Source organism: Palaemon carinicauda, chromosome 17, assembly GCF_036898095.1.
Source record: "Palaemon carinicauda isolate YSFRI2023 chromosome 17, ASM3689809v2, whole genome shotgun sequence".
Taxonomy (NCBI): Eukaryota; Metazoa; Arthropoda; class Malacostraca; order Decapoda; family Palaemonidae; genus Palaemon; species Palaemon carinicauda.
Window position 1 is genome coordinate 103,779,600 of NC_090741.1, and position 27,837 is coordinate 103,807,436.

At 46.5% G+C, this 27,837-nt stretch overlaps 1 protein-coding gene across 3 annotated transcripts in view; it reads right to left on the reverse strand.

Annotated features, from left to right (window-relative positions):
* The window catches only part of Frmd5 (FERM domain containing), a 448,328-nt gene that overhangs the window by 64,473 nt on the left and 356,018 nt on the right, over nucleotides 1-27,837 (reverse strand). For all 3 annotated transcript variants that reach the window (XM_068391258.1, XM_068391256.1, XM_068391257.1), the window contains one exon: nucleotides 18,205-18,293. In XM_068391258.1, the coding sequence (XP_068247359.1) occupies nucleotides 18,205-18,293 (89 nt within the window). The remainder of the gene's footprint in view (nucleotides 1-18,204; nucleotides 18,294-27,837) is intronic.

Here is a 27,837-nt window from a genome sequence, read left to right on the forward strand (position 1 = left end):
GGGGACGCATGCATTAACACGTCACATAGCCATCTGCACCCCACCTAGAGTTTACGCTTCACGGGGGAGATGTGGCGAGAGAATGTGGGAGGTAACTGAGGTGCCGTTCCAAAGATACTCTCCCTTCGTCACTGTTACGATACTCGCAGCTGCATGACGTCACGTCCGCCCGCTTCAATTTCATTCTAGTAGCGATAATACCCTTTGGTTTGTTCCCTTTTATCGCTATATTTTGCGTGCATCCTTCAAGATGTCTCATCCTTCTTCTTCGCCTTCTTCTGGAAAGTTGAGTACCAGGTTCTTGTATTGTTTAAATAAGCTCTGGCCGTCGAGTGACGATTTTTTACGCTAAAATCTTGTGTTTTGTGGCCGAGCTGTGCCTTGCCTCGGGTCGCCATTTAAGGTGCTGCTGTTCGCTTGCATGCATTATTTCGTTAGCCAGCACAGCCTTCCCCGACCTTTTAACAGAGATAAATCTTTAGTTATTTAGTCTTCATTATTAGGAATACTGTAAGTTATATTATGCCGATAGTGGTCCTCGGCGATCTAAAGTTAGCCGACCCCATACTAGCCTTTCAGCCTAGCATAGGCTACAGCCTAGTGTTCATGTTTGCTTCTGTATGATATAATAAGTGTTCCTGGTGTTATGTTAATGAAGATATAGGCTTAGTTAACCAGCTAGCCTTCATGGCTTTATAACTAAATTTATCTTAAGTTATTTAATCTTCAATTTTAGGAATAGTTTATTTATGCCATTGTGGTCAGTTGACCCCATACTAGCCTTTAAGCCTAGCATAGGCCGTAGCCTAGTTTTCATATTTACTTCTGCATATGAGTGTTCCTAGTGCTATTTTATGAAGATTTAGGCATTTTTAAACATACACAAGATTCCATGTTGCACATATATTCGCCTTAGAGGAACCATACAAGGAACGGTGCCTGGTCCAAATGGGCCATACCTAACCCAACACTGGGATCCTTGTATGCTTCCTTATCTCCCTTACCCCAATATATCTCCCTCTGGGTAGCCTTGCTTTTCCTAGCCCCTTACCTGAAACACTTCGGGTAGGTTAGGTTAGGTAGTTCTTCCCTCTTCCCTCCCATAGTGTATGGGGGGATTTTGGTCAGAACCCCAGAGTACTTATCGTTCATCCCAGTCCACCCCTAAGGAACGTCTTTCCCCTGGGGTATCGACTGAGACTGAAGGTGGGGGGGCCTAGCCCTTCCCCCCTAGACTACTCTTGGTTGGGACTTGTCCCTTCCTCCTGTAGCCTAGCGATATGCATCCCCAGCCTCACCTAATCTAGGAGGAGTTCTCCTGGTTTAGGTTAGGCCTTGGGGGTCTCTGTTTTATTATAGTTTAGGACAGTACACCAGTTCTGTTCCTACTCTGAGTCTACCTACCCTAGGGTTGGAGAACTCCTCTCTCCTACCTGGGTAGTATAGAAAACAGATTCCCCCACCCTCTGGGAGCTTTAGGGTCGCGATCCCTTCTGCCCCCTCACCCTACTCTATTCTTTGTGTAAGCTTGCCTTCACTCCGCTGTCCTACAATTCCCCCTCAGGGAGAATGGTAGGTTAAGCTGCGCTCTCCTGCCTGGGTGGCCACTCTGCTACACTTCCCCCTCATAGTCGAACTATGGGGTTGTGTTAGCGGCCACCCTTCCAGCAGGAGATCACCCTCCCCCCCATGTCTAGAGTGTTCTCTGATCCTCCCTTGGATTACCTTGGGCACCCAGCCATCTGCCGGCTCCCTGCCGTGGGATGATAGCCCCCCCCCCCATCATGAGTACACTCCTTCTGGAGGAAAGCCGTTTGGGTATCGGTCTTACCCTTCCTCCTTCCCTCCTTCTCTTTCTCTCTCCTATCATGGTGCTGGTCCACTGCCGCCGCCGCCTGCAGGTAACTTCCTACTATATAGGACCTTCCTATCTCAGGTTTACCTAAGGCAACACCCTGCCGGCTGCCGGGGGCCACCGCCCCTTGCCGCCGCTAGTCGTCAGCACACCCGGTGACCTTTCTACTTCATAGGACTTCCTGTCTGAGGACCATCCATGGCACCACCCTGCCGGCTGCCGGGGGCCGCCGCCGCTGCCGGCTGCCGGGGGGCGCCGCCGCTGCCCGCTGCGGATGGGGGCCGCCCCCGGCAGCCGGCAGCGGCGGCGGCCTCTCAGACACCTTCCATCTTATGTACCCAGTTAGGTTCACCAACGCCGACAGCCGGCCTCCGCCCTGCCGGCGACCTGCCGCCGTGCCGGCGGTCGCCCCTGTAAGTGGTTCATAACCTTGACGGATTCACCCCATCGGACCAGGCCTCCGGCTTGCCGACAACACGCCACGTCTTCCAGGGACAAGCACCCCTTCCCCCCGGCTGCCGGCCCCGTGCCGACAGTCGACCTATACATCCATATAGCCAGACTGACCTTCTTTGCTGTCTCATACTCTGAAGACAGTGTCTGAGCTGTATGAATGTACCACACAATATTTCCAGCATACTCTGTGCTTCTCAGTGCAGTCTCTTACCGGGACCTTCCCAAATATTGAGGGGTTTATCCTATTTCCCCTCCTTTACCTAAGTTCTGAGCGATCTCAGACCTTCTCTACCCTGCAGACAATTCCTTTATAAGGAAGCCTAGTCTGGCTTCTCCATAGGGATACCATTCCCTCTCCTATAACCTCAAGTTCTAAGGAATTGCCAGCAGAAAAGGTCGCGGTACCTGGCTGGACGGGATTCACAAGTATGTGTCTCCCTACTTCTTTTCTAGCTCACCTATCCGGAGCTCACATAACACAATTCTAAGTTTAAGAATTAATTTAAGGAATCTTAATTTAAGAGTAATGTAAGTCATGACTCTATTTCCATGTACTCATGTTCTCTTTCTTTTACAGGAGGAATATGTGAAATGTGAAAGCCCCTTTTGCTCGGTCCGCCGCCCGGACTTTCACGGGCATGGTGCGTGTCGGACTCACGCCCCCTATACGGCAAAGAAGGGCAACCTTAAATACTGGGATCCAGTCTCCTACCCAGTCTGCAAAGGCCTCCTTGACGAGGGATTTGACAACCCCCCGTCCTTAGAAGCCAGGGACAATGCTCAAGAGAAACTGCGCAGGTGGGTGCATGGTTTCCAGAAAAATGCTGCCGGACCGTATCTCCCCAACGAGAGGATGAGGGCCATCCTTTTTCCGAAAGCGACAGCAGATTCTGTGGTCCCCCAGGATCAGATCCCATTAGTTCAAGTGCCCGTTGAACAGGACATCAAGACTACGCTTAGCAAGTGAAGTCTAGACGAGGTGGAGAAGATGTCGGACGTGTCCGACGACACCGAGAGGACCCTCATGGGCGAGGATCCGGAGGAAGAAGAGGATCAGGTGGAATACCCTGATTCGGAGAGCGAGGCCGCTCCTCCACCTCCGGCAGCTCCTGTAGTGACCGAGGAGCCAGTCCCCTCTAGCTCCGTCGCACCGCAGCCCATGCTGCCTGCCACCGAAGATGCCATAAGGGTATTGGTGGCCTTAATGGACGAAAGGCTTAGTAAGCATTCCGCCCAGATTACCAGTCGTTTCTTGGAATTGAGGCAACCGAAGAAGATCTCGGTTAAGGATCTTCCTTCCTGCTCGAAGTCTAACCCCTGGAGGTACGCTGAGCATATGCCAATCACAACTGGCAAAATATTCATAAACGACAAACTAGGGTCTATCCTCCTGGAAGAAGTGGAATTCTTCCCGAACTTCGAGGCTTACCCGGACTGTTACGTCCGACTTAAGACCGAACCGGCCTCCAAGGAGGAGACTGAGCCTAAGGAGGTGATCGTGTTTGATCACTCAAAGGCCCAAGCTTTACTGGCAGATTGCCTGAAGAGCCGCGGCTTTACCAATTCGAAAATGCCGGCTCTATGTAAGAAGCACCCGTCCTTTCTTGCTCCCTCTTCCGCATCCTTCCCCTTTATGGAAAAAGCCTTCCATGCGGTCATGAAGGCAGTGGAAGAAGGAAAACCCTGTCCTACCCTGGAGGAGTGTAGGCCCCTCTCCCTCGCCCTTTCCCCCGACGACAAGTTCTGGAAAGATATCCAGTACACCTTCACGGTTGGGAAACTGGACCCTGACGTAGCCGGACGTCAGTTTAACGAAGACCTCCTGAAATTGAATGACCACCTTCTTCGTCGGGAGCAAGAGACCAAGGAGAAACTGGCTGCCTCCCTGTCTCACCAGATTCAGCTTGAGGTCATGGCTGGGGATGTTAGGGTCCCAGACCTCTATATGGTTCTGGCAAAAACCCACCTTGTGACTGTGATGAAGGACCTGTACAGCTTCATCAGGTCCCGAAGAACCTGCAGAGTGTTCGTGTTTGCCAACGCGGCAGTGAAACACGAACCCTGGAAACTCATCTCCTCCAACATCTGGGGTAAACATCTCTTTCCCTCTGACTTGGTGAAAGAGATCGTCGACAAGGCCGCCTCTGAGAATCGTAACCTTCTCAACAAATGGGGCATGTCGCGAAAAAGGAAATCCTCCCAGGACGACAGCCCTCAGCCTAAGAGGAAATCTTCCAAATCCTCCAAACCAAGACCCCAGCAGCGTCAACAAAAACGCCAGTTTCCGGCTCCCGCTACTCCCCAAGTGGTCTCTCAACCGCAACAGACCTTTCAGTTGGTCCCCCCAACCGGTGGTGTCACAATCACCGGCCTTTACCCCTGCCTACGAGCGTCAGTCAACTACCTTTCGTCCCAGAGGTAAAGGCTCAGGCAGAGACTTCTCGAGCCGCCTCTCCAGGGGCAGAGGAGGAAGGGGAGCTAGCAGCCGAGGTGGCAAGTCCTCAGGAAACCAGAAGCAATGAAGTGCTTCCGGTGGGAGGAAGACTCCGCCTCTTTCAGGATCGCTGGACCTTCGATCCTTGGGCACACAGCAGCATCAAGAAGGGACTAGGTTGGAGCTGGACGCAACCACTTCCAACCTTCCACTAATTCTTCCAGCCATCAACCCCCCTCCTGGAAGAATATGTCCTAAAACTCTTGAACAAGAAGGTGATCAAGAGGGTAAAGTCGACCATGTTCCAGGGAAGACTGTTTTGTGTTCCCAAGGACTCAGACAAACTAAGAGTCATTCTAGACTTGTCCCCCCTCAACAAGTTCATTGTGAACCACAAATTCAAGATGCTGACTCTTCAACAAATAAGAGCCCTACTGCCTCGCAAGGCCTACACGGTCTCAATAGTCCTGGCGGATGCCTACTGGCACATCCCAATGAACCACCACGCTTCCTCCTACCTAGGATTCCGGCTCAATCGAAGAAGCTACGCCTTCAGAGCCATGCCCTTCGGGCTCAACGTGGCTCCGAGAATCTTTACCAAGCTAGCAGACACGATCATCCACCAGCTACGCCTTCAGGGCGTCCAAGTGATGGTCTACCTCGATGACTGGCTAGTCTGGTCGACTACGCCAGAAGGGTGTTTGACAGCTTGCAGCAAAGTAACCCAATTCCTGGAACATCTGGGTTTCAAGATAAACACCAAGAAGTCTCGCCTCGCTCCGGCTCAGAAGTTCCAATGGTTAGGAATCCATTGGGACCTTGAGTCACACTGCCTTTCCATTCCATTAAAGAAAAGGAAAGAAATAGCAGGGTCTGTCAGAAGACTTCTCAAATCCAAACGGATCTCCAAACGACAGCAAGAGCGAGTTCTCGGCTCACTACAGTTCGCCTCAGTGACAAACCCAGTGCTACGAGCACAGCTAAAGGATGCATCAGGAGTCTGGAGACGAAACGCATCCGTCGCTCGAAGAGATCTCAAGAGACCCCTACCAAACAGGCTTCGCTCCCTGCTCAGCCCGTGGTCAGATGCAAGGACCTTGAAAAGATCCATCCCTCTCCAACCTCCACCTCCGTCGCTCAACATCCACACAGACGCTTCTCTGGAGGGTTGGGGAGGCCACTCCCACCAACGACAGGTTCAACGAACATGGTCTCCCCTTTTCAAGACGTTTCACATCAACATCTTGGAGGCCATGGCGGTTCTTCTCACCCTGAAGAAATTATCCCTGTGTCCTTCGATACACATCCGTCTAACTTTGGACAGCTCGATGGTAGTCAGATGTCTCAATCGTCAGGGCTCGAGATCGCCCCACCTAAATCAGGTGTTACTACCCATCTTCCGCCTGGCAGACAGGAAGAAGTGGCACCTGTCTGCAGTTCACCTACAAGGATTCCGCAACGTGACGGCGGACGCTCTATCGAGGACAAACCCCATAGAGTCGGAATGGTCCCTAGACGCAAGATCATTCTCCTTCATCTCTCGTCAAGTCCCGGAACTACAGATCGACCTCTTCGCGACAAGCGACAACAAGCAACTTCCTCGATATGTGGCCCTTTACGAGGACCCCAAAGCGGAAGCAGTGGACGCCATGTCCCTGGACTGGAACAGATGGTCCAAGATTTACCTGTTCCCCCCACCCAACCTTCTGCTGAAAGTCCTCTCAAAATTGAGAACCTTTAAAGGGATAGCAGCCCTAGTGGCTCCAAAGTGGCCCCGGAGCAATTGGTTCCCCCTGGTCCTGGAGCTACAGCCAAAACTGATCCCTCTGCCGGGCCCAGTTCTCTCCCAACAGGTGCAGAAGACGACTGTCTTCGCTCCATCAAAGAAAGTCAAGGATCTTCATCTCATGATTTTCTCTCCCTAGCCGTGAGGAAAAGGTTCGGGATCTCGAAAAAAAGCTTACACTTCCTAGAGGAATATAAAACGAAGTCTACCAGAAGACAATATGAATCATCCTGGAAGAAGTGGGTAGCCTTCGTCAAGGCACAAAATCCTTCGGAAATCTCCATAGATTTTTGCATGTCCTTCTTTATTCACCTTCATGGACAAGGCTTGGCAGCCAACACGATTTCCACTTGCAAATCGGCCTTGACCAGACCACTGCTATACGCCTTCCAAATAGATTTATCCAACGAGATCTTTAATAAACTTCCGAAGGCGTGTGCTAGACTCCGTCCAGCACCTCTACCGAGACCCATCACCTGGTCCCTGGATAAAGTGCTTCATTTTGCCTCTAGCCTGGACAATGATTCCTGTCCTCTGAAGGACTTGACTCAGAAAGTAATCTTCCTTTTTGCTCTCGCCTCGGGAGCCAGAGTCAGTGAAATAGTGGCCTTATCAAGAGAAGAGGGCCAGATACAGTTTGCCTACACTGGGGAACTTACCCTCTTCCCTGACCCCACGTTTCTCGCTAAAAATGAACTTCCCACCAAAAGATGGGGCCCTTGGAGAATCTGCCCCCTGAAGGAAGATGTCTCTCTATGCCCTGTGGAGAGTCTTAAGGTCTATCTTCGAAGAACTTCTGACTTTGGTGGAGGACAGCTTTTCAAAGGAGAAATGTCAGGCAGCGACCTGTCACTAAAACAACTCAGAGCGAAAATCACCTACTTCATTTGCAGAGCGGATCCTGACAGTACACCCGCAGTTCACGATCCAAGGAAAGTCGCCTCTTCCCTAAATTGTTCCAAGGAATGGACTTCGAAAGCCTCCGATCCTTCACAGGCTGGAAGTCCCCCAGAGTGTTTTTCAAACACTATTCGAAGCAGGTGCAAGAAGTTAAGAGATTCGTGGTGGCAGCAGGTAGTGTGATGAAACCTGCTGTTTAGTGCTGCGTAGGACAGTGAGTTTTCTTGGGACTTTATCTCAAATGGGTGCCTGTGTTGACCCTAGTGCGTTACATAGTGATTTCAAGGGACACTTAGTGTCACTAATGGACTGTCCTTTGCCAAGGTGAAACGACATAGATTCGTACACGTATGCCACATGTTCTCGAACATGAAGTGTATCTTGACTTAAAAGACTGACGTTCCTCGGGAACTAGTGATTACAGAAAAGATTGTTTCCCTTTCAGATTCTGCACCACCAGCCTTTACCATATCTATGTCTATTATTGTATTTTATTATCATACATAAATTTTCATATTTCCATGCAAATTTCAAATAAAATGTTTATTTTATTTACAACATGCATCTCTTTCACTCCTAATTTCATATGAAAATATATTGCTGTTCACGTTTTACTGAACCTATTCTAAAGTTATTATGATTAGTATTCCTACTATCTCTTATGTACTCACCTAATGGTATAAATTTGTTCCTACACAAATACTTACCCTTCTGCCCTGTCTTGAGACCGACATGATTTCTTACCCAGGTGAGTCTTTCTTCGTCAGATTACTTTGAGATGTTCCTCTTGTCCTACTAGGACCTTCCTCGCCAGGGGGGCGGGACGCTAGGGCATTGTAATGCCTCTGGTAGTGACATTAAACGGAGATATCACGGTCTCTTGGTCACCAGACCACGGAACATTTATTTGAAGTACCAGGCACATAAATTGGAAACAAATCCACGATACATTAATTCTCTGGTACACTTCCATCAGGACGACATAGCTTGAGCCCAAAAGACGGATTTTGAGCGAAGAGAAAAATCTATTTTTGGGTGAGATGGCCATGTCGTCCTGATGGACCCACCCAACTGTTCCAGTTCAGCCTACTAGGCCCCTCCCTGCTGTACTGTATTGCGGAGGCTGGTTATCGCTAGAACGGAATTGAAGCGGGCGGACGTTACGTCACGCAGCTGCGAGTATCGTAACAGTGACGAAGGGAGAGTAACTTTGGAACGGCACCTCAGTTACCTCCCACATTCCCTCGCCACATCTCCCCCGTGAAGCGTAAACGCTAGGTGGGGTGCAGATGGCTATGTGACGTGTTAATGCATGCGTCCCCTGTTGATATACGATATTCTAAAGGGTTAGCCCTTAGAATACTTGCTCCAGAAGTTAGAATTCTGTGAAAACCTTTAGTTTAATTCTCTGGGAATATTTTAGTAGTTATATATATCCAAAGGAAGCTACTGAAGGAACCTTCCATCAGGATGACATGGCCATCTCACCCAAAAATATATTTTTCGCTTCGCTCAAAATCCGTTATATATTACCCTCTACCAGGAGGAAGCTTAGTGCCTCCTAGTGGAATCAGACTAAGTGTGCACTATCATCAGTTGTGGGAAACCCCTATACAGTAGCTCCTAAAAATCTCTTAAATCACTAAAAGTTAGAAGAAGGGTGGGAAAACCTGATTTGGCAAGTATCAAAATAATAAATTATATGATAAAATGTCTGTTTATTTTAATGACAGCTTTTTTGGGCTCAAGCCATGTCGTCCTGATGGAAGTTCCTTAAAGGCAGCTTCCTAGGGTATATTACAACTACGGCGATATTCCCAGAGAATTTACCTTCAGGTACCCAGAATTCTAACTCCTGGAGCGAGTATCCCTAAAAAAGACCCTAGGGATATCGTAAATATCAGTGGACGTATTCTTGACACGCCTCATAGCAATCTATACCCCGAATAGAGTTAACACTTCGTAGGGGTCAAATGGCAAGAAAACGAAAACGATAAGAAAGGGGGGAGCCGTTCGTAAGGCATCTCTCCTCCCCGTTTCGAAAGCGTGCCCTGCGCCGCTCGCGGCGCCATCTGTATTCCTTTTTGCGTAGCTCTACGACTCGGTGTTTTGTTCCCTGTTTTCTACCAAATCTTGGAATTTCTCGTGTAATAATGCTTTCTCCAACTTCTTCTGCCTCGGATAAGTTGAGTACTATTTCTTTTATGTATAAATGTAGGCTCTTGGTTAAAATTAAAGTAATTAAAAGAGTTATCTTTGATACAAGAGCTGTTGCCTGCTGGAGGCATCATGGATGCTGTCGCTCGCTAGAATAGGATTTATTTGTTAGCAAGAGCGACGTTCCCAGCCCCTTTGCGCTTAAATATTAGCTACTTAGCTTATTTAGGAATTCTGTTATGATGCGTTAGTAGTGTGCCTGGCGAAGTTTTGCCTAGGCTGCCAACACTAGTCTTCGTAGGCTAGCGGTTGGCCTATGTACTTCCTGCATGATAATTAGTCTTCCAAGTGTGATTTTATTGCTTTAAGCGTTAGGCAACGTTATACATATAAGCCCTTTTCGAGTACCTTCCAAGATAGTATTGGTGTGAGTTTCGGTGAATTAGGTAATCGATTCTCTTAGTGCCTAGATTCGGGTGCCGGGCACAGAGGCTCATAGCCTCTTAGCCCGGCACTCATTCTGTTGTCTTCGTATGTGTTGTCCTTGCCGTCTGCCGGCCTACAGGCCGGCCGTCGGTGGGGAGGGGTGTTCTCCAGTTCTCTTGCTGTCGGTCGGCGATGGTTATATACCTTTGCCGGCCGGTCTCTTGCTCATCTGCCGGCCACTATAAGTGGGGCCGGCAGCCGAGCGCTGCCTGGTGTGGAGGCCAGCCGGCAAGGTTTGCTTACTGCTGCCGGCCGGCCTGCTACACTGCCCGGTTAGCCGGCCACTAAGAATGATGGCCGGCAACGCAGTGCAAACCGGGTGGCTGCGGACCGGCAACCACTGCCGGCCGGTTCAGGCATGGGATCTGGAGTTCTCCCCAATAAGGGTGATCTGATGTTGTGTACTTGAGATCTACCTTTCGAAAAACGGGGGGGGGGGGGGGTGCTGACCGGCAATAGCTGGCCGGCACACCACCCTCAGGTACTGTATCAGTCCTTTCTTTGGTGGTGTATTCAACCAAGGGAGTCCATGATATAGTAGGTTACAACACTGTCTTTTCTATCTTACTTGTGTTACTTGTGCAATCACTTGGTGTCGCCTTACAAGGATAAAAGAGAATTCTTTTCATCCCTGGCCGGAATGGTAAAATTTTACCTTAGGTGTGAGCTACACCTAATTTCCTTTGGAAATATGCTCTCTGATTATTCTAGTAAAGACTAACTATGTGACTTTGGCTGGTGGGCTTCCACAGGTGTTTGTGTGGGTTTCACAAGTAGGTGTCTTTCCCTTATTCTTGGTGAATACTCATTTGTTACATGTGAATTGAAATTCACTTGATATTCATGGAAATTTTTCTTCTTTTACAGGAGGAGCATCCGAAGTGTGATAGTGTCTTCTGCAATGTCCGCAGTAAGAACTTTTGCGGACATGTCTCGTGTAGGAGGCACGCGGCTTGCGCAGCCTCCAATGATGACCATCGTTACTGGGATCCGCAGGTATGTGCTGTATGTACTAACCTGCTATCAGAGGCTTTTGAATCCCCTAGGTCGGCGGAGTCAAGAGATGCAGCGAGGGAGAAGCTTCGCTTATGGGTAAGGGGTTTTCAGAAAAACACCACTGGACATTATCTTCCTAATGAGAAGATGAGGGCATACCTTTTTCCCAAGGCTTCCACTGACGCTGTTGTTCCCCAGCCTCGGCCGGAGATCCCTCTCGTCCAGATCCCAGTGGAGGAGGATGTTGCTGATGCCATGCAGGACATCCAGTTGGACGACAAGATGTCTGACTTGTCCGATCGTGCGGAACAGGATCTCCTCGCAGAAGGCGAGGAGGAGGATCGAGATCCTATTGCCGTGGAGGAAGAGGTTCCCGTATCTTCAGACGTGCCGGTTCAGGTCCCTGAACCTATCCCCTCTACCTCGTCCGCTCTTCCAGCAGAGCTAGGACAGGCTCTCTCTTCCATCGTTGGTATGATCCAACAGATGCAGAGGGAGAATAATCAGAAGGCCGCTACTTTGGAGCTCCAGATGCAGAAGATCACAGCATCACGTGGACCTCCAAAGAAGCTCAACGTGAAGGACCTTCCTCTGTGCTCGGATGCCAACCCGTGGAGATATGCCGAGCACATGCCGATGACGATTGGGAAGATCGTCATGTCGGAGAAACTGGGATCAGTTCCCCTTGAGGAGGTGGAATTCTGGCCCAGTAGAGGGGCCTACCCGGACTGTTATGTCCGTTTGAAGAAGGAGCTGGCCTCGAAGGAGGAGACGGAACCAAAGGAGGTGATTATCCTGGATCACTCCAAGGCTCAAGCCACTTTAACAGCTGCATTGAAGGAGAGGGGGTTCTCAAACTCTAAAGTTGCCGCTTTGAGTAAGAAGCACCCCTCCTTTGTATCCTCCCCGGCTAGGGCCTTCCCCTTTATGCAAAAGGGGTTCGCGGCCGTCTTGAAGGCGGTTGAAGCTGGCAAACCGTGTCCATCTCTGGAGGAATGCAAACCTCTGTCGTTGGCATTGCCGCTGGACAATAAGGACTGGAAGGAGGTGCACCTCACTTTCTCGGTTGGGAAGTTGGACGCCGACATTGCAGGTCAGCAGTTCGGCGAAAACCTTCCCAAGTTGTCGGAATTCCTCCTACGGAGGGAATTGGACACAAAGGAGCGCCTGGCAGCCTCGATGTCTCTCCAGACCAACATGGAGACGATGGCTAGCGACCCCAAGATGCCGGAGATGTTCATGGTAATGGCCAAGATCCATCTGGCCACGGTGACTAAGGACCTCTATTGCTTTGTTAAAGCAAGGAGGGCATGTAGGGAGTTTGTGTTCGCCTCGGCCACAGTGAGGCATGAACCCAAGAGGCTCATTTCATCCAGCATCAGGGGTAAAGATCTCTTTCCCAACGACGTGGTCAAAGAGGTCGTGGACAAGGCAGCCACTGAGAACCGCAATCTTCTCCTGAAGTGGGGCCTGTCCCTTAAGAGGAAGTCTTCTCCGGATGAGGGTCCTCAGCCGAAAGGAAAGGCGAAGAAATCAAGGTTTTCCTCCCGTCCAGCCAAGCCTTTCAAACCACAAAGACAGCAGCAGCAGCAGCCAGCTTTGCCTCCGGTACCACAACTGGTAGCCCAGACCCCGACCACCTTCCAATGGGTACCCCAAGCCATGTCATCAGCTTCCCCGGCATTCAATCCCGTGTTCGAGGGACAATCAACCACGTTTCGTGCAAGACCCAGAGGGGCAGCCAGAGGTTCGGCGAGGCGCCCCTCTAGGGGACGAGGATTCAGAGGTGGTCGCGGCCAGGGAGGCAAGACTGCAGGGCAGTCAAAGTGAAGTGTCGCCGGTAGGTGGGAGACTTCAGTATTTCCGGGATCGCTGGACCTTCGATCCCTGGGCCCACAGCCTTCTCAAAAATGGACTGGGTTGGAGTTGGTACAGTACTCCGCCCCAGTGCCCTCAATTTTTCCAACACTCCACCCCTGTTTTGGAGGAGTACATCCAAGATCTGTTGGAGAAAAAGGTGATCCGGAGGGTAAAGTCCATCAAGTTTCAAGGGAGGCTGTTTTGTGTTCCCAAGAAAGACTCGGGGAAACTCAGAGTCATTCTGGACTTGTCACCACTCAACAAGTTCATAGTGAACCACAAGTTCAAGATGTTAACGTTACAACACATAAGGGCCTTACTGCCCAAGAGGGCATATACCGTCTCCATCGATTTGTCAGACGCATATTGGCACGTTCCAATAAGTCGCCGTCTCTCCCCCTACCTAGGATTCAAGCTACAACAAAAACTTTATGCTTTCAGAGCGATGCCCTTCGGACTAAACATAGCCCCAAGGATCTTTACGAAGCTTGCGAGCGCAACGCTCAAACAGTTACGCCTAAAAGGGTTCCAAGTAGTAGCCTACCTGGACGATTGGTTGGTGTGGGCAGCATCCAGAGCAGAATGCTTGCAAGCTTCCCTACAAGTGATTCAGTTCCTGGAATATCTAGGTTTCATGATCAACAGAAAGAAGTCTCGTCTTTCTCCAGCTCAGAGGTTCCAGTGGTTGGGAATTCACTGGGATCTAGTGTCACACCGTTTTTCCATTCCGATGTCAAAGAGGAAGGAAATAGTGGGTCTGTCAGGAGACTTCTAGGTTCCGAGAGGATATCAAGACGCGAACAAGAGAGGGTTTTGGGCTCTCTTCAGTTTGCATCAGTAACAGACCCAGTGCTAAGAGCACAGCTAAAAGATGCAGCGGGAGTATGGAGAACCTTTGCATCGAAAGAGCGAAGGGACTTGAAGAGACCGGTCCCACTTCGACTACGTTCTCTTCTCAGACCGTGGTCTCAAGCCAGTCGTTTAAAGAGGTCTCTACCTCTTCAGCCATCCCCCCCGTCAGTGACAATCCACACAGACGCCTCAAAGGTAGGGTGGGGGGGTCACTCCCATCGGAAAAAAGTGCAAGGGACCTGGTCCAAGCTATTTGGGACTTTTCACATAAACTTTCTAGAAGCTATGGCAGTGCTTCTTACCCTGAAGAAAGTATCCCCACATCACTCGATCCATGTAAGGTTGGTACTGGACAGCGAGGTGGTAGTGAAATGTCTGAATCGGCGGGGATCGAGATCCCCACGTCTCAACCAGGTAATGTTAGCCATATTCCGACTGGCGGAGAAGAAGAAGTGGCACCTGTCAGCAGTTCACCTTCAAGGAGTCCGGAATGTGACCGCGGACGCTCTATCCAGGGTTACACCGATAGAGTCAGAATGGTCCCTAGACGCAGGATCATTCTCCTTCATCTTGAGACAAGTCCCAGAACTGCAGATAGACCTCTTCGCGACGAAGGACAACAAGAAGCTGCCGAAATATGTGTCCCCATACGTGGACCCCTTGGCGGAAGCAGTAGATGCGATGTCCCTCGATTGGAACAGATGGTCCAGGATCTACCTGTTTCCCCCTCACAATCTGATGTTGAGGGTCCTCAACAAACTGAGATCCTTCAAGGGAGTAGCAGCAATAGTGGCCCACAAGTGGCCGAACAGTGTATGGTTCCCTCTAGCTCTGGAACTACGACTGAAGTTTCTACCACTCCCGGACCCAGTTCTGTCCCAGCAAGTCCAGAAGTCGACTGTCTACGCTTCATTACAGAAAACCCGAACCCTGCAGCTCATGATTTTCTCTCCCTAGCGGTGAAGAAACGGTTCGGAATCTCGAAAGATAGCATCGACTTCCTGGAAGAATACAAGTGTAAGTCTACTAGGAGGCAGTACGAATCTGCATGGAAGAAATGGGTAGCCTTTGTCAAAGACAAGAACCCACAAGAGATCTCTACGGAATTCTGCCTATCCTTCTTCATTCACCTCCACGGACAGGGGCTGGCGGCTAACACAATTTCTACATGTAAGTCAGCTCTGACAAGACCCATTCTATATGCCTTCCAGGTAGACCTCGCTAACGAGATGTTTAATAAGATCCCGAAGGCCTGTGCTAGGCTTAGACCATCAGCTCCTCCAAAGCCTATTTCGTGGTCGTTAGACAAAGTCCTTCATTTTGCCTCATTACTGGATAATGAGGAATGTGCATTGAAGGACCTGACTCAAAAAGTGATCTTCCTTTTTGCCCTTGCTTCTGGGGCCAGAGTTAGTGAGATTGTGGCCCTCTCGAGAGAGGAGGGCCGAGTTCAGTTCCTGGATGGGGGAGAACTGAACCTGTTTCCGGACCCTACGTTTCTCGCTAAGAACGAGTTGCCCACCAACAGGTGGGGTCCCTGGAGAATCTGCCCTCTGAAAGAAGATGCATCTCTATGTCCCGTAGAATGCCTAAAGGTCTATCTTCGTAGAACTTCAGACTTCCATGGGGGCCAACTATTCAGAGGAGAAACATCGGGCTCGAATTTATCTTTAAATCAGCTTAGGGCGAAAATTACATATTTTATTCGCAGAGCGGATCCTGACAGTTCACCCGCAGGTCATGATCCGAGGAAAGTTGCTTCATCCTTAAAATTCTTTAACTTTATGGATTTTGAACACCTTCGTTCATACACTGGCTGGAAGTCTTCCAGGGTATTCTTTCGCCACTATGCTAAGCAAGTGGAGCAGCTAAAGAGGTCTGTGGTAGCAGTTGGTTGTGTCGTTAACCCTGCTGTTTAACTCTGCGAGGAACAGTGGAATCATTTGGGACTTTGATTCTTGGGTGTGTGGTTAGTTATATGCGTTGATATAACTAGTAGTGAAGGCTCTGAGAGCCCACAGTGACTGTTCCAGCGTTATGGTGATGGTAGCACAAGTACAGACAGGTGTGCCAAGCGTTTGCTAACGCTAATGTCAGCAAAGTAGTAACATGGACGTTAACTTTGATACCTGGGTATGTGGCAAGTGACCTATTTGTTTTCTTTCAGATAACCATTCATCCATGCACTACGGTACTTGTGTAAATTGTTGGTCATCCACCTATCATATGTACATATTTATGGTGACCATGTCTATTTATTGTTACTCAATAAACTTGTTCTCGGGAACCTTGCGTCTCCTTCACCTATATTGATTTCATGTTATTTATTGAGAATTTAGCCTATGTATATTAATCGGGGATATCTATAATAGCCTATTCCTTAATGCAAAGCCTTGTTGCACTGGTTTATACTTTCCTTAGCATAAAGGACTCCACCCCTCTCTGAGGACGGTGGTAGCAGCAAGTTTAATCCTACGCAGATATAACCTTTTTGTCTAATTTTACTTCGACCAGGGTGCTGGTCGGGATTTTTCCCTTGGATGCTGTAGTCCCGTAAGACTGTGCTTTACTTCATATAGAGTGAGACCACTATATTGTACTGGCTGGCGAGTGATTCATACATAGGTATATGTACTCTTCGTTCGTTTCTAGAGTCTAGTAGGACTCCTCCCTGTAGGGGGCAGGAAGCGCTTTCATGGCTTATGATTAGTGAAAAGATGTATAACGGTAACATCTTAGGTCTTTCAGTCGAGTTGACTAAGAAACATTCCTGAGGAGTACGGCACGTATTGAGAATCCACAGATACAGTAATGCTCTGGTATACTTCCATCAGGACGACATGGCTTGAGCCCAAAAAACGGATTTTGAGCGAAGCGAAAAATCTATTTTTGGGTAAGATAGCCATGTCGTCCTGATGGACCCGCCCTGTTCCTTTTCAAAAAAAAAAAAAAAAAAAAAAAAAAAAAAAAAAAAAAAAAAAAAAAAAAAAAGAGTGAAAAGGGTTGTAGGACCCCTCCCTACATACAGTATCTGTAGCACCTCGTGTATCGCTACAAGAAATACAGATGGCGCCGCGAGCGGCGCAGGGCACGCTTTCGAAACGGGGAGGAGAGATGCCTTACGAACGGCTCCCCCCTTTCTTATCGTTTTCGTTTTCTTGCCATTTGACCCCTACGAAGTGTTAACTCTATTCGGGGTATAGATTGCTATGATGCGTGTCAAGAATACGTCCACTGATATTTACGATATCCCTAGGGTCTTTTTTAGGGATACTCGCTCCAGGAGTTAGAATTCTGGGTACCTGAAGGTAAATTCTCTGGGAATATCGCCGTAGTTGTAATATACCCTAGGAAGCTGCCTTTAAGGAACTTCCATCAGGACGACATGGCTATCTTACCCAAAAATAGATTTTTCGCTTCGCTCAAAATCCGTTTTATAATAAAAGTGCCGAAAAAAGATAGCAAGAACATAACCTCAAAAATTAAAATGGTTTGGGCATAAAGTGAAAAAGGAGAAGCGGTTACTCAGAGTAGCAGGACAAAGAAAAATTGCATGGGGAAAGATCTAGACAAAATAGGAATTTTTATATTCTAATTTCACATCTAACCTCAAAGAGAAAAATATTATATAAAAACCTTTATTATGATATGTTAAAATTTACAACTAATACTCTTGCCTTATGACCAAGAACGTACTCTTTTCTCTCCTAAAATTTACAGATCTTGCTAAGAAAGTCTTCATTTCATATTTAATTTTGTGCTATATCAGAACTTTCTGGTTATTCTGTTAATCTTCCCCAAACTTAAATGCAATATACTAGTCCATATAGTGTATCTATTACCAAACACATTACTGTATTAGAAACAATGCAAATCAAAAGGAAAACCAAAAAATTGCCTTAAACATTGACAATATAAAGCATAAATTAGATTAAATTTGGGTTAGACCTGAATACAAAAAATACTGCAAGCAACACTATAAAATGCAACTTTATCCTTGAAGTACTGTATAAGGCATATTGAAAATTGTCAACCTGTAACTGCAATTGCAGTCAAGCCATGTAACTATTTGCAAACTATTTGGAGAAATTTATCAGTTCTTTCATTAGGTCTGCACTTGTTTACATCTATGCAGGTACCAGGGCGTATCACTTACCAAATATGGAGCTAAAGTTCTCTGTTGCATCTCTTGGCCACCAGCCACACTTCTTCCTTCCTTTAAATCTTTTTTAGCTCCCCTGGTCTTTCCATACCTGACTGTTCATCATCTTGAAATTTTTTCTATCTGGTTTCCACATTTTATTTCAGAAAAATACCTATGGAGGAGCCCTAAGTGAATCTTGAAAGTGACAAAACTGTTGACTCAAGCTATTGTTTAATACTACTACTGCACTAATAATAATAACATGAACAACAACTTACGTGTAAAAGAGCCTCTGCTCGACGGCGCATCTCCATAAATGTCTACAGGCAGATGCTGTTGGACACTTGAAGCCAACAGTGTGCTTTTTCTGTAAGGAGAATCGCAAACCAATTATATGAAAAAGAAATGATCATGGTTACAGATGGCACGATGTATCACACTAAAATACTAAATAATGATTGTACTACTGTATATACATTTTTATCCACTGATGAAAGTATGAAAACCTTTGCTATACCAGGACCTCTTGGAAAAGGACAACCTTCATGTTCTCTTTTAAGACTAGTCTTGTTGGCACTTTGGCCGGGCCTTCTGTTAAAGCGAAATCCAGGGGGCCTACCACTTTTTTTTTCAGACTTACTTAGAGGGATAAAAACACAAATTTTGAGAAGTAATAGCCATAGAACAGTAGGAGAATAATTAGGCCTTCAAGAAATAAACCTCATAACATCACTTTGCAATCTGGAGGCTGCCTGAGCTACCGCATTATCAATCTCATCTTGATCTAATATGGGACCCAATTTAGGAAAAGTAATTAAATAAGAGTTTCTGCACATCGAATAATCCCCCAATCATAGAGCAGCACAGTTGTTCCTTTTGTTTAAGTATATAAATCACAGATACTGCAAAAGCCTATCGAGATGCATCTGAAATATTTATATCTAAACAGGTTAAATAATCTAAATTAAGATTAAGATCTGGATGATCTTCAAAACTTTTCTGCCACAAGAGTTGAAATAACTCCTCCTAAAGAATCTGTGGAAGATTAAACTTCCACTTTACTCCTTATTTTATTGCCAAGAAAAATTTCTTTAGTCTATAAGCTTAAGAAACTTGTCTTTGGCGACTTACTTTTGTTATCATTAATACTGTAATAGAATAACTAAAATTGGCTTGTTTAAGGTTTGATAATATTTTGTATATTACTGAATGCTTTTGTGGAAGAGAGGAACTTAACAATAGATGAATAGCAGAATTAGTAAGCTGGTTTTTCCTAGTAACAACAATTTTTTCAGTCTATATGTGAAAAGATTGGAAAATTTGGAGTTTATGGTACATTAAAAACAGAAATATTTGATGACATAAGAAAATAATAATCATAATATCAGAAGTTACCAGAGCCACTTTATTTGAATACATTTCTGCTATAAGTTTTCTCAAGATTGAAATGGAGATACCTCACCCAAGTCTGTCACTTATTCTGTATCATCCTAGCCTCTGGGATCTTACTCTATACTGTACTCTAAACAATCTTCAAATTGGAATCTCTAAACCTTCCCTTTTGTTTCCTATCCTTTGCGCCTACACAAGGCAAGGGACTTGTTTCAGCAATTGATAATGCCACTAGGTAAAATTTGAAGCGACTTAGTGGATGAGCCTACACCAGACATACTACCATTAAGAGAGAGTGTGCCACCATTTCTGAGTTTCAGTCAAAGATTGTAAAGAATGATTTAATAACTGCGATTCCTGTTCCACCAGAACCATCCAATATACCACATTACTAATACATGTAAACAAATGTTGTTCCTGGAGTGCTAACTTCAGCAGGTGGAGTGATATTTGGATCCAGACTGTCAACCAGGTCTTCTATATCAGCATCTGTGATTGTATAAAGCTATACAGATCATAGAAAAGCAAGGGCTTTGTAACAGAAGACCCTAAAGTTACCCGAGAGAGTAAGGCTCAAGGAGAGGCTACTGTCTCTTAATGTGTTGTGTGCCAATAAAACCCTTACTCACTGGTACACTAGAATTGCTGGGTACCACCTAAGGAGTTAGCCTAGGATTTCAAACAGGGAAGGTTTGGCTAAGACCACTGCCTTTGCCTGAAGGCTCACTGGCCTTTTTTAAATTACCCAATCATAGCAAAATCAGTAAACAGTATATGAAAGTCTTGGTAATCAACAAGTCTAGCATTGTCTGAAGTTTACTCATAACTAAATGACAATTTTCTTTTACAACTGGAATCTTTTCTGGGCTCAACCTGTGTCGCTCCGTGAATTCATGGTTTTTTGAGTTTTTAATGGGGAATCGGAACGCGTTTTGATTAATTTTAGTCCTGCCTGTCGAGATCGGTATTTTACCCGATTTTGGAGGACTAGTTTTTGTTTAAAATGGTACAGTTTCCTCTCCAAGTCGGCAACTACCCGAATTTGGAAGGTTTTGCTATTATTCCTATTACGCCGTGTTCCTTTTTCCCCCCATTTTACTCAATATGCCGATTTAGCCTATTTAATTGAATTTCATTGTATTTTATTGTTTATCATTTTGTACCGTCTGCCATTATATGTTGTTTTTGTTTGTGTGCTTCGCATCACCTGATTTCGAGCCAGTCTCCTCCCCCTGGGTGTCCTCTCCCCCTTTATGCCTTTCGCCACTCCCTACATAGGGGGGATAGGCTTAGGTCACGTGCTTTTAGAGAATGGGAAGTCACCCAGGGTGGGGACTGGCTCTTTCGCTCAGTGCGTCATCGCGGGTAGCGTATCATGCGCCTCGCCTAGCGGCCCCCCCTCCCCTCTCTCAAGTTATCCATCCGTGTTATTATTCCTCCCGTCCCGGAGGGCCGCGATATTTTGTGAATCGTATCTACTAATGGTAGTTATGTTTCTTTGATCGGATTCAGACAACCTACTCTGTTCTGATACCTTACCTTATCCTTTATTTGTTACGTAATGTTATGGATGGTTGGTTCGTGAGGGAGAGGGGCTATGACGGAGATTATAGTTTATGTCTCAGGTTATCCATCCGTGTTATTAATTCCTCCCGTCCCGGAGGGCCGCAATATTTTATGAATCGTAGCAACTAATGGTAGTTATGTTTCTTTGATCGGATTCAGACATCCTACTCTGTTCTGATACCTTACTTTATCCTATATTTGTTTACGTAATTTTATGGATGGTTGGCTCGTGAGGGAGAGGGGCTGTGATGGAGATTATAATTTATGTTAAAGTTAATACATAGCATTTGTTTTTAGCGACGCATTTCTTCTGGCGCTACATTGCTTACGTAGCATTGGGTTTTTGCACCGGATTTACGCATGTTTTCTGGCGCCACAATGGTATCTATTTTCGACCTTCCTGTCATTAGCTTTAATTCATTTAATTTCATGCATTCCGGAGTCTACGGACTTTGATGGTTGTTTCTAGTCTGCTTGTCACTTCTTGCTTATGCTCCCCACCCCGGTGGGTATCCCGTGTGCTGAGAACTCATAATAAAGACTATTTTTTCATGACAGAGGTGTAACATGTTTTTTGAATGCTATTTCGTATTATTTCCTTTAGTTTAAGCACGCTTTTTTCTGCTGGGTGTCTCGGCGGAATTTAATTTCTTTAGTTTATTTTATATATTTATACTTTTATCATGTTTGATCTCTGCTGGGGTTCCCGGCACAAGTTAATTTTATATTCATATACCAAATTATTTTACTCAGTGGAATTCTTACTCGCCGCACCCTAACCTCGGGAAGCAGGCTTGAGTTATACACTAAGGAGAGAAGGGAGACAGCCGAGAGAGAGAGAGATAGCTCTCACGATCTGTGAGTCGATGCAAATAGCGTTCTCTCTTCAGTTAGTCATGGATGGCCACCAGTCGAGCCGGATTGAGCGTGAACCTTGCTACGTACCGCGTATCCCTCTATTCCCGGAATTCCATCTTCGATATTTTTCCGTCCCGTGAGGGCCGGGATGACTTGAAATCGTATCCATGAGATAGTTACTATGTTTCTTTGATCGGATTCAGATAAATTTTTTTACACTGTTCTGATCCCGTAGGATGATTTCTTATATTACAGGATATTTGTGGTATGATTGTTCCGGAGAGAGTTACAGATGGAGATTTGTAGTTCTTGAGTTTATATTGTTACGGGCCGGATTTACATCAGAGGGAATTCATACTTCCAACCAAGTATTCCGGCAACAGTATTGGTGTCTCTAATTCTGGTTTCCTTGTATCTCCTTGTCCCAACCTTTATTCATCTATAAGTACATCCTACTCCGGTAGGGATATGGAAGGTTGAGAGAAGTTTCATAGTGGAATTTTTCTCTCTGGAGAGGGCGGACTGGTCCAAGATTAATCCAGCCGCCATTTCTACCGGTTTCAAACCTTTGTGTGGCAATACTTTGGTTGACAGGAGATGGTGGAAGAAGGAAAACAGAATATTAGGGTTCTATTGTAAAACGGTAAGAAAGACTATGACTCCGCTGAGCTAACCACAGTGGATTTAACTTAACTATATTTGTCACCGGTTTTTCCGGCAAAATCAAGTATGATACCCATGTATCAAATTGACTTACAGGTGGTACGCTGTCAGGAGACATGCACTGCTGTGCTGCAGCAGTTGTGTGGGCATTAGGTCTGCCGATCTCATGCCGGGTGCCATGCTCAGTGGCCTCTAAGGTAAAACGTATGAGGTCGGCCCTACCCAAAGAAGGCAAGCCTTTTAGGCTACCCAAACCACTCCCAACCAGACCATCATCGGCTTCTAAGCTTCTGATGGACTCGGCAGGGTCTAATCCTCCACACCAGGGGTCAAGAGCAAGAAGCTCAAAGGGGCAGACGTCGGAACTTGATTTCGGTCCGGTGGCCTTCTCGAGCCAGCTCATGGAGAGGTTGCATAGTGTGTTCCAGTCCCAGTTTGGTCCAATTGCCGATCGTCTGCTGTCTATGGACGGTTTGGGCCAGGGACTGCAAAATCAGGAAAATATGATAGAAAATCCTTGCGGTCCGGACTACCACAACAACGGTACTTTGTGGTTCCGAACGTGCCAAAAGCTCCCGGTGATCGTTTAGAAAAGCCTGTGGCGCTTGGCTCTTCATGCCCCGTTCTCAGGGGCATGTTGACAATAGCAGGAGGTGGTCCCCGTCCAGTAGAAGATTTTGAATGATATCCGCCAGGTTTACAATTCATCTTCCCTTGATATGAGCGCCGAGCAAGATCGGTCCGACTGAGTCCGGACTTTAAATGAGTGGGACTGTGTCAATACCAAGTTAACCTCTCATAAGAATACATACACTATGTTCGAGGTGGACGGGCAAACCCCAACACCATGTATCACCAAGGTAATAGGCCTTACCTTACAGGTGGATATGGAAGGCAAGCCCACGCCACAACTACGGAAGACAGAACTAACTTCCCTGTTGTTCCCAGGAGGCCAAGAATGCTGGATCAATGCACCAGCTACTTTCACGGCAGGGTCATTGTACACATTCCGTCATTAAGAGGTTAATGTGAGGGAACTATATTCCTCACAAAGGTTAGCTAAATTCCACTTTTGACCCCAGCATGTGACTCAAAGAGAGAAAGGATCATTATCACCATGCAATACATCCCTTGAACAACCCACACACGAAGACACAGTAAAGCCAGAACACAACATCCCCTATTAATCTGTTAACTAAAGATGAGTTTCAATAGAACTCTCTAAAATAAAATATCATAGTTTGGAACTAGGGTAGAACATGTATATCATAACGTTGTGACAAGAGAACTAAAAGAAAAAGGAGACATGTTGTATACACGCAAGTATTGCCATACACTGCCATACAATCTCAATATAACATAAGTGGGCAGGCCTATAGCAAGGAGAGAAAAAGGGAAAATTTGTAGTCTTACGGTAGATGACGATATTCAACCAACTTCAAGAGAAAAGCAATATAAACATCTACGGAGGTTCAAAGAAATAAAACAGCAAGATTGAGACCATATTATCACTTACCTGCATAAATTTTTCCTCATTTTCCAAAGATTTGTAATTGATAGGGTTACACTATTTTGAATGATAAAAATGATATTTTAATTATAAAATAAATTTTTGAATATACTTACCCGGTGAATATATAATAGCTGACACTCCGGCGGCTCGACAGAAAAACACAAAAAACTCGCGAGCGATCGCTATGAAGGTTGCGGGTGTGCCCACCAGCGCCAACTATCGGCCAGATACCGCATATACATGTAAACAGCTCCAATTCTTCTCATCCCGCTGGGTCTCTATCGGGGAGGAAGGGGGGGCCTTTAATTTATATATTCACCGGGTAAGTATATTCAAAAATTTATTTTATAATTAAAATATCATTTTTAAATATTTAACTTAGCCGGTGAATAATTAATAGCTGATTCACACCCATGGTGGTGGGTAGAGACCAGAAATAATTAAGTTTACAGCGTATATGCTTAGAATTTTTGACAGTTATATCATAACAAAACCCAAATATATATAGGTACCTGGTAAGGAAGTTGACTTAGACGATTACTCTGCCTTGTTAGTCTGTCTTCCTCACAAAGCCCAGCAATCCTCTTAGGATGCTGAAAGACTCCCAGGAGCTGAAGTATCAAGGGCTGCAACCCATACAACAGGACCTCATCAAACCCCTAATCTGGGCGCTCTCAAGAAATGACATTTGACCACCCGCCAAATCAAAAAGGATGCGAAAGGCTTCTTAGCCTTCCGTACAACCCAATTAAAAAACATTTCAAGAGCAGATTAAAAGGATATTGGAATTAAGAAGGGAATGTAGTGGTAGAACCCTTACCCACTACTGCACTCGCTGCAACGAATGGACCCAGTGTGTAGCAGTCCTCGTAAAGAGTCTGGACATCTTTTAAGTAAAATGACGCGAATACCGACTTGCTTCTCCAAAAGGTCGCGTCCATAATACTTTGCAGAGATCTATTTTGCTTAAAGGCCACGGAAGTTGCTATAGCTCTTACTTCGTGCGTCTTAACTTTAAGCAAGCATCGGTCTTTTTCATTCAAGTGAGAATGAGCCTCTCGGATTAAAAATCTGATAAAATATGACAAAGCATTCTTTGACATAGGTAATGATGGTTTCTTAACTGAGCACCATAAGGCCTCAGATCCACCTCGTAAGGACTTAGTACGAGCTAAGTAGAACTTAAGAGCTCTAACTGGACACAGTACTCTTTCAAGTTCGTTGCCTACGATCTCTGATAAGCAAGGTATATCAAAAGACTTAGGCCAAGGATGAGAAGGCAGTTCATTTTTGGCTAGGAAACCAAGTTGAAGTGAACATGTGGCTTTCTCTGTGAAAAAGCCGATGTTCTTACTGAAGGCATGAATTTCACTGACCCTTTTAGCCGAAGCCAAGCACACTAGGAAAAGCGTCTTGAGGGTGAGATCCTTCAGGGAGGCTGAATGTAATGGCTCAAACCTGTCCGACATCAGGAACCTTAGGACCACGTCTAAGTTCCATCCAGGAGTTGCCATACGACGTTCCTTAGAGGTCTCGAAAGACTTAAGGAGATCTTGGAGATCTTTATTGTTGGAAAGATCTAAGCTTCTATGTCTAAAGACCGAAGCCAACATGCTCCTGTAGCCCTTAATAGTGGGTGCTGAGAGGGAGCGAACATTTCTCAGATGTAAAAGAAAATCTGCGATTTGGGCTACAGAGGTACTGGAAGAGGACACAGATGCTGACTTGCACCAGTCTCGAAAGACTTCCCACTTCGACTGGTATACTCTGATGGTAGAAGCTCTCCTAGCTCTCGCAATCGCACTGGCTGCCTCCTTCGAAAAGCCTCGAGCTCTTGAGAGTCTCTCGATAGTCTGAAGGCAGTCAGACGAAGCGCGGGGAGGCTTTGATGAACATTCTTTACGTGGGGTTGACGTAAGAGATCTACCCTTAGAGGAAGACTTCTTGGAATGTCTACCAGCCATTGAAGTACCTCGGTGAACCACTCTCTCGCAGGCCAGAGGGGAGCAACCAACGTCAACCTTGTCCCTTCGTGAGAGGCGAACTTCTGCAGTACCTTGTTGACTATCTTGAATGGTGGGAATGCATATAAGTCCAGATGAGACCAATCCAGTAGAAACGCGTCTATGTGGATTGCTTCTGGATCTGGGACTGGTGAGCAATAGAGTGGTAACCTTTTGGTCAACGAGGTGGCAAAGAGGTCTATGGTGGGTTGACCCCAAGTCGCCCAAAGACTCTTGCACACGTCCTTGTAGAGGGTCCATTCCGTGGGTATCACCTGACCCCTCCGACTGAGACAGTCTGCCAAGACGTTCAAGTCCCCCTGGATGAATCTCGTCAACAGGGAGATGCCTCGATTTCTTGACCATATGAGAAGGTCCCTTGCGATCTCGTACAGCGTGAGGGAGTGTGTGCCTCCTTGCTTGGAGATGTACGCCAAAGCTGTGGTGTTGTCTGAGTTGACCTCTACCACTTTGTTTCGAAGAAAGCTTTCGAATTTCATCAAGGCCAAGTGGACTGCTAAGAGCTCCTTGCCGTTGATGTGCATGCTCTTCTGACTTGAGGTCCACAGACCCAAGCATTCCCGACCGTCCAGGGTCGCACCCCAACCCAAATCCGACGCGTCTGAGAACAACACGTGGTTTGGGTTCTTGACTGCTAGGGATAGTCCCTCTCTCAGACTGATATTGCTGTCCCACCATTTCAGGCATGCCTTTACTGGTTCGGAGACTGGGATTAATACCGTCTCTAACGTCTTGTCCTTGTTCCAGTGAGAGGCTAGATGGAACTGGAGAGGCCGAAGGTGTAGTCTCTCTAGCGAGACAAACTGCTCCATGGATGAGAGAGTCCCTACGAAACTCATCCAACTCCTGACTGAACAACGTTCTCTTTTCAGCATTAGTTGGACTTTGAGCAGGGCTTGACCAAAAGTCCCAACTCCTTGGCCAGACCCAACGTCCAATGTAGATCCTGCAGACAGCAATGACTGGACGATGCTCTGAGAAGCCAGTCGTCCAAGTACAGGGAGGCTCGGATTCCCGATAGATGGAGGAATTTTTGCCACATTCCTCATGAGCCTCGTAAACACGAGAGGAGCAGGACTGAGGCCAAAGCACAGGGCTCGAAACTGGTACACCACATTCCTGTAAACAAACCTCAGAAACGGTTGGGAATCCGGGTGTATAGGAATGTGGAAGTATGCATCCTGAAGGTTGAGAGAGACCATCCAGTCGCCTTCCATTAATGCTGTCAAGACAGCTTGGTAGACTTCATCGTGAAGTTTGTCTTGACAATGAACACATTGAGCGCACTTGCCTCTTACGTACTCCTGCAGTGAACGTGGCAGCCAGATCATTGGAGCCATCCCTGATAGTCTTGTTCCTGCAGAGAACGTGGCTGTCAGATTATTGGAGCCATCCCTGATAGCCTTGTTTATGCATGACATAATTGTACAGCAAAACTTCAAACGCTCGAAAAAACTCCTAACAGGAGATGGTCTAGCTCTGAAGCCGACCATAAAATCTTGGAGAGTCTCATGGCCAGGAGCCAGGGAGAGTCTATGAGGTTTGAGAAGTCTATCTGGGCAGAGGCAGGAACTCCCAAGCCGAGAACTTCTCCCGCGTCATACCAGACGCTCGCTCTATAAGCCAGTTTAAAAGGGAAGGAAAGCAAAGGCTGTCTCCCCCAAACTCCTCCTGGTGATCAACCAGTCGCCTAGCAAACGTAAAGCTCTCTTAGAAGAGCGAGAGAGCACTAGCTTAGAAAACAACGTCTTCGAAGTAGCTAGGCCTAGTGTAAACTCTGACGTTTAGGCGAACGAGGAGCAGCAGTTACAAAATGATCCGGACAAAGATCCTTAAAAATCAGCATGATTTATTTAAAGTCCATAGAGGGCTGAGCAGCTTTAGGCTCCTCTCCG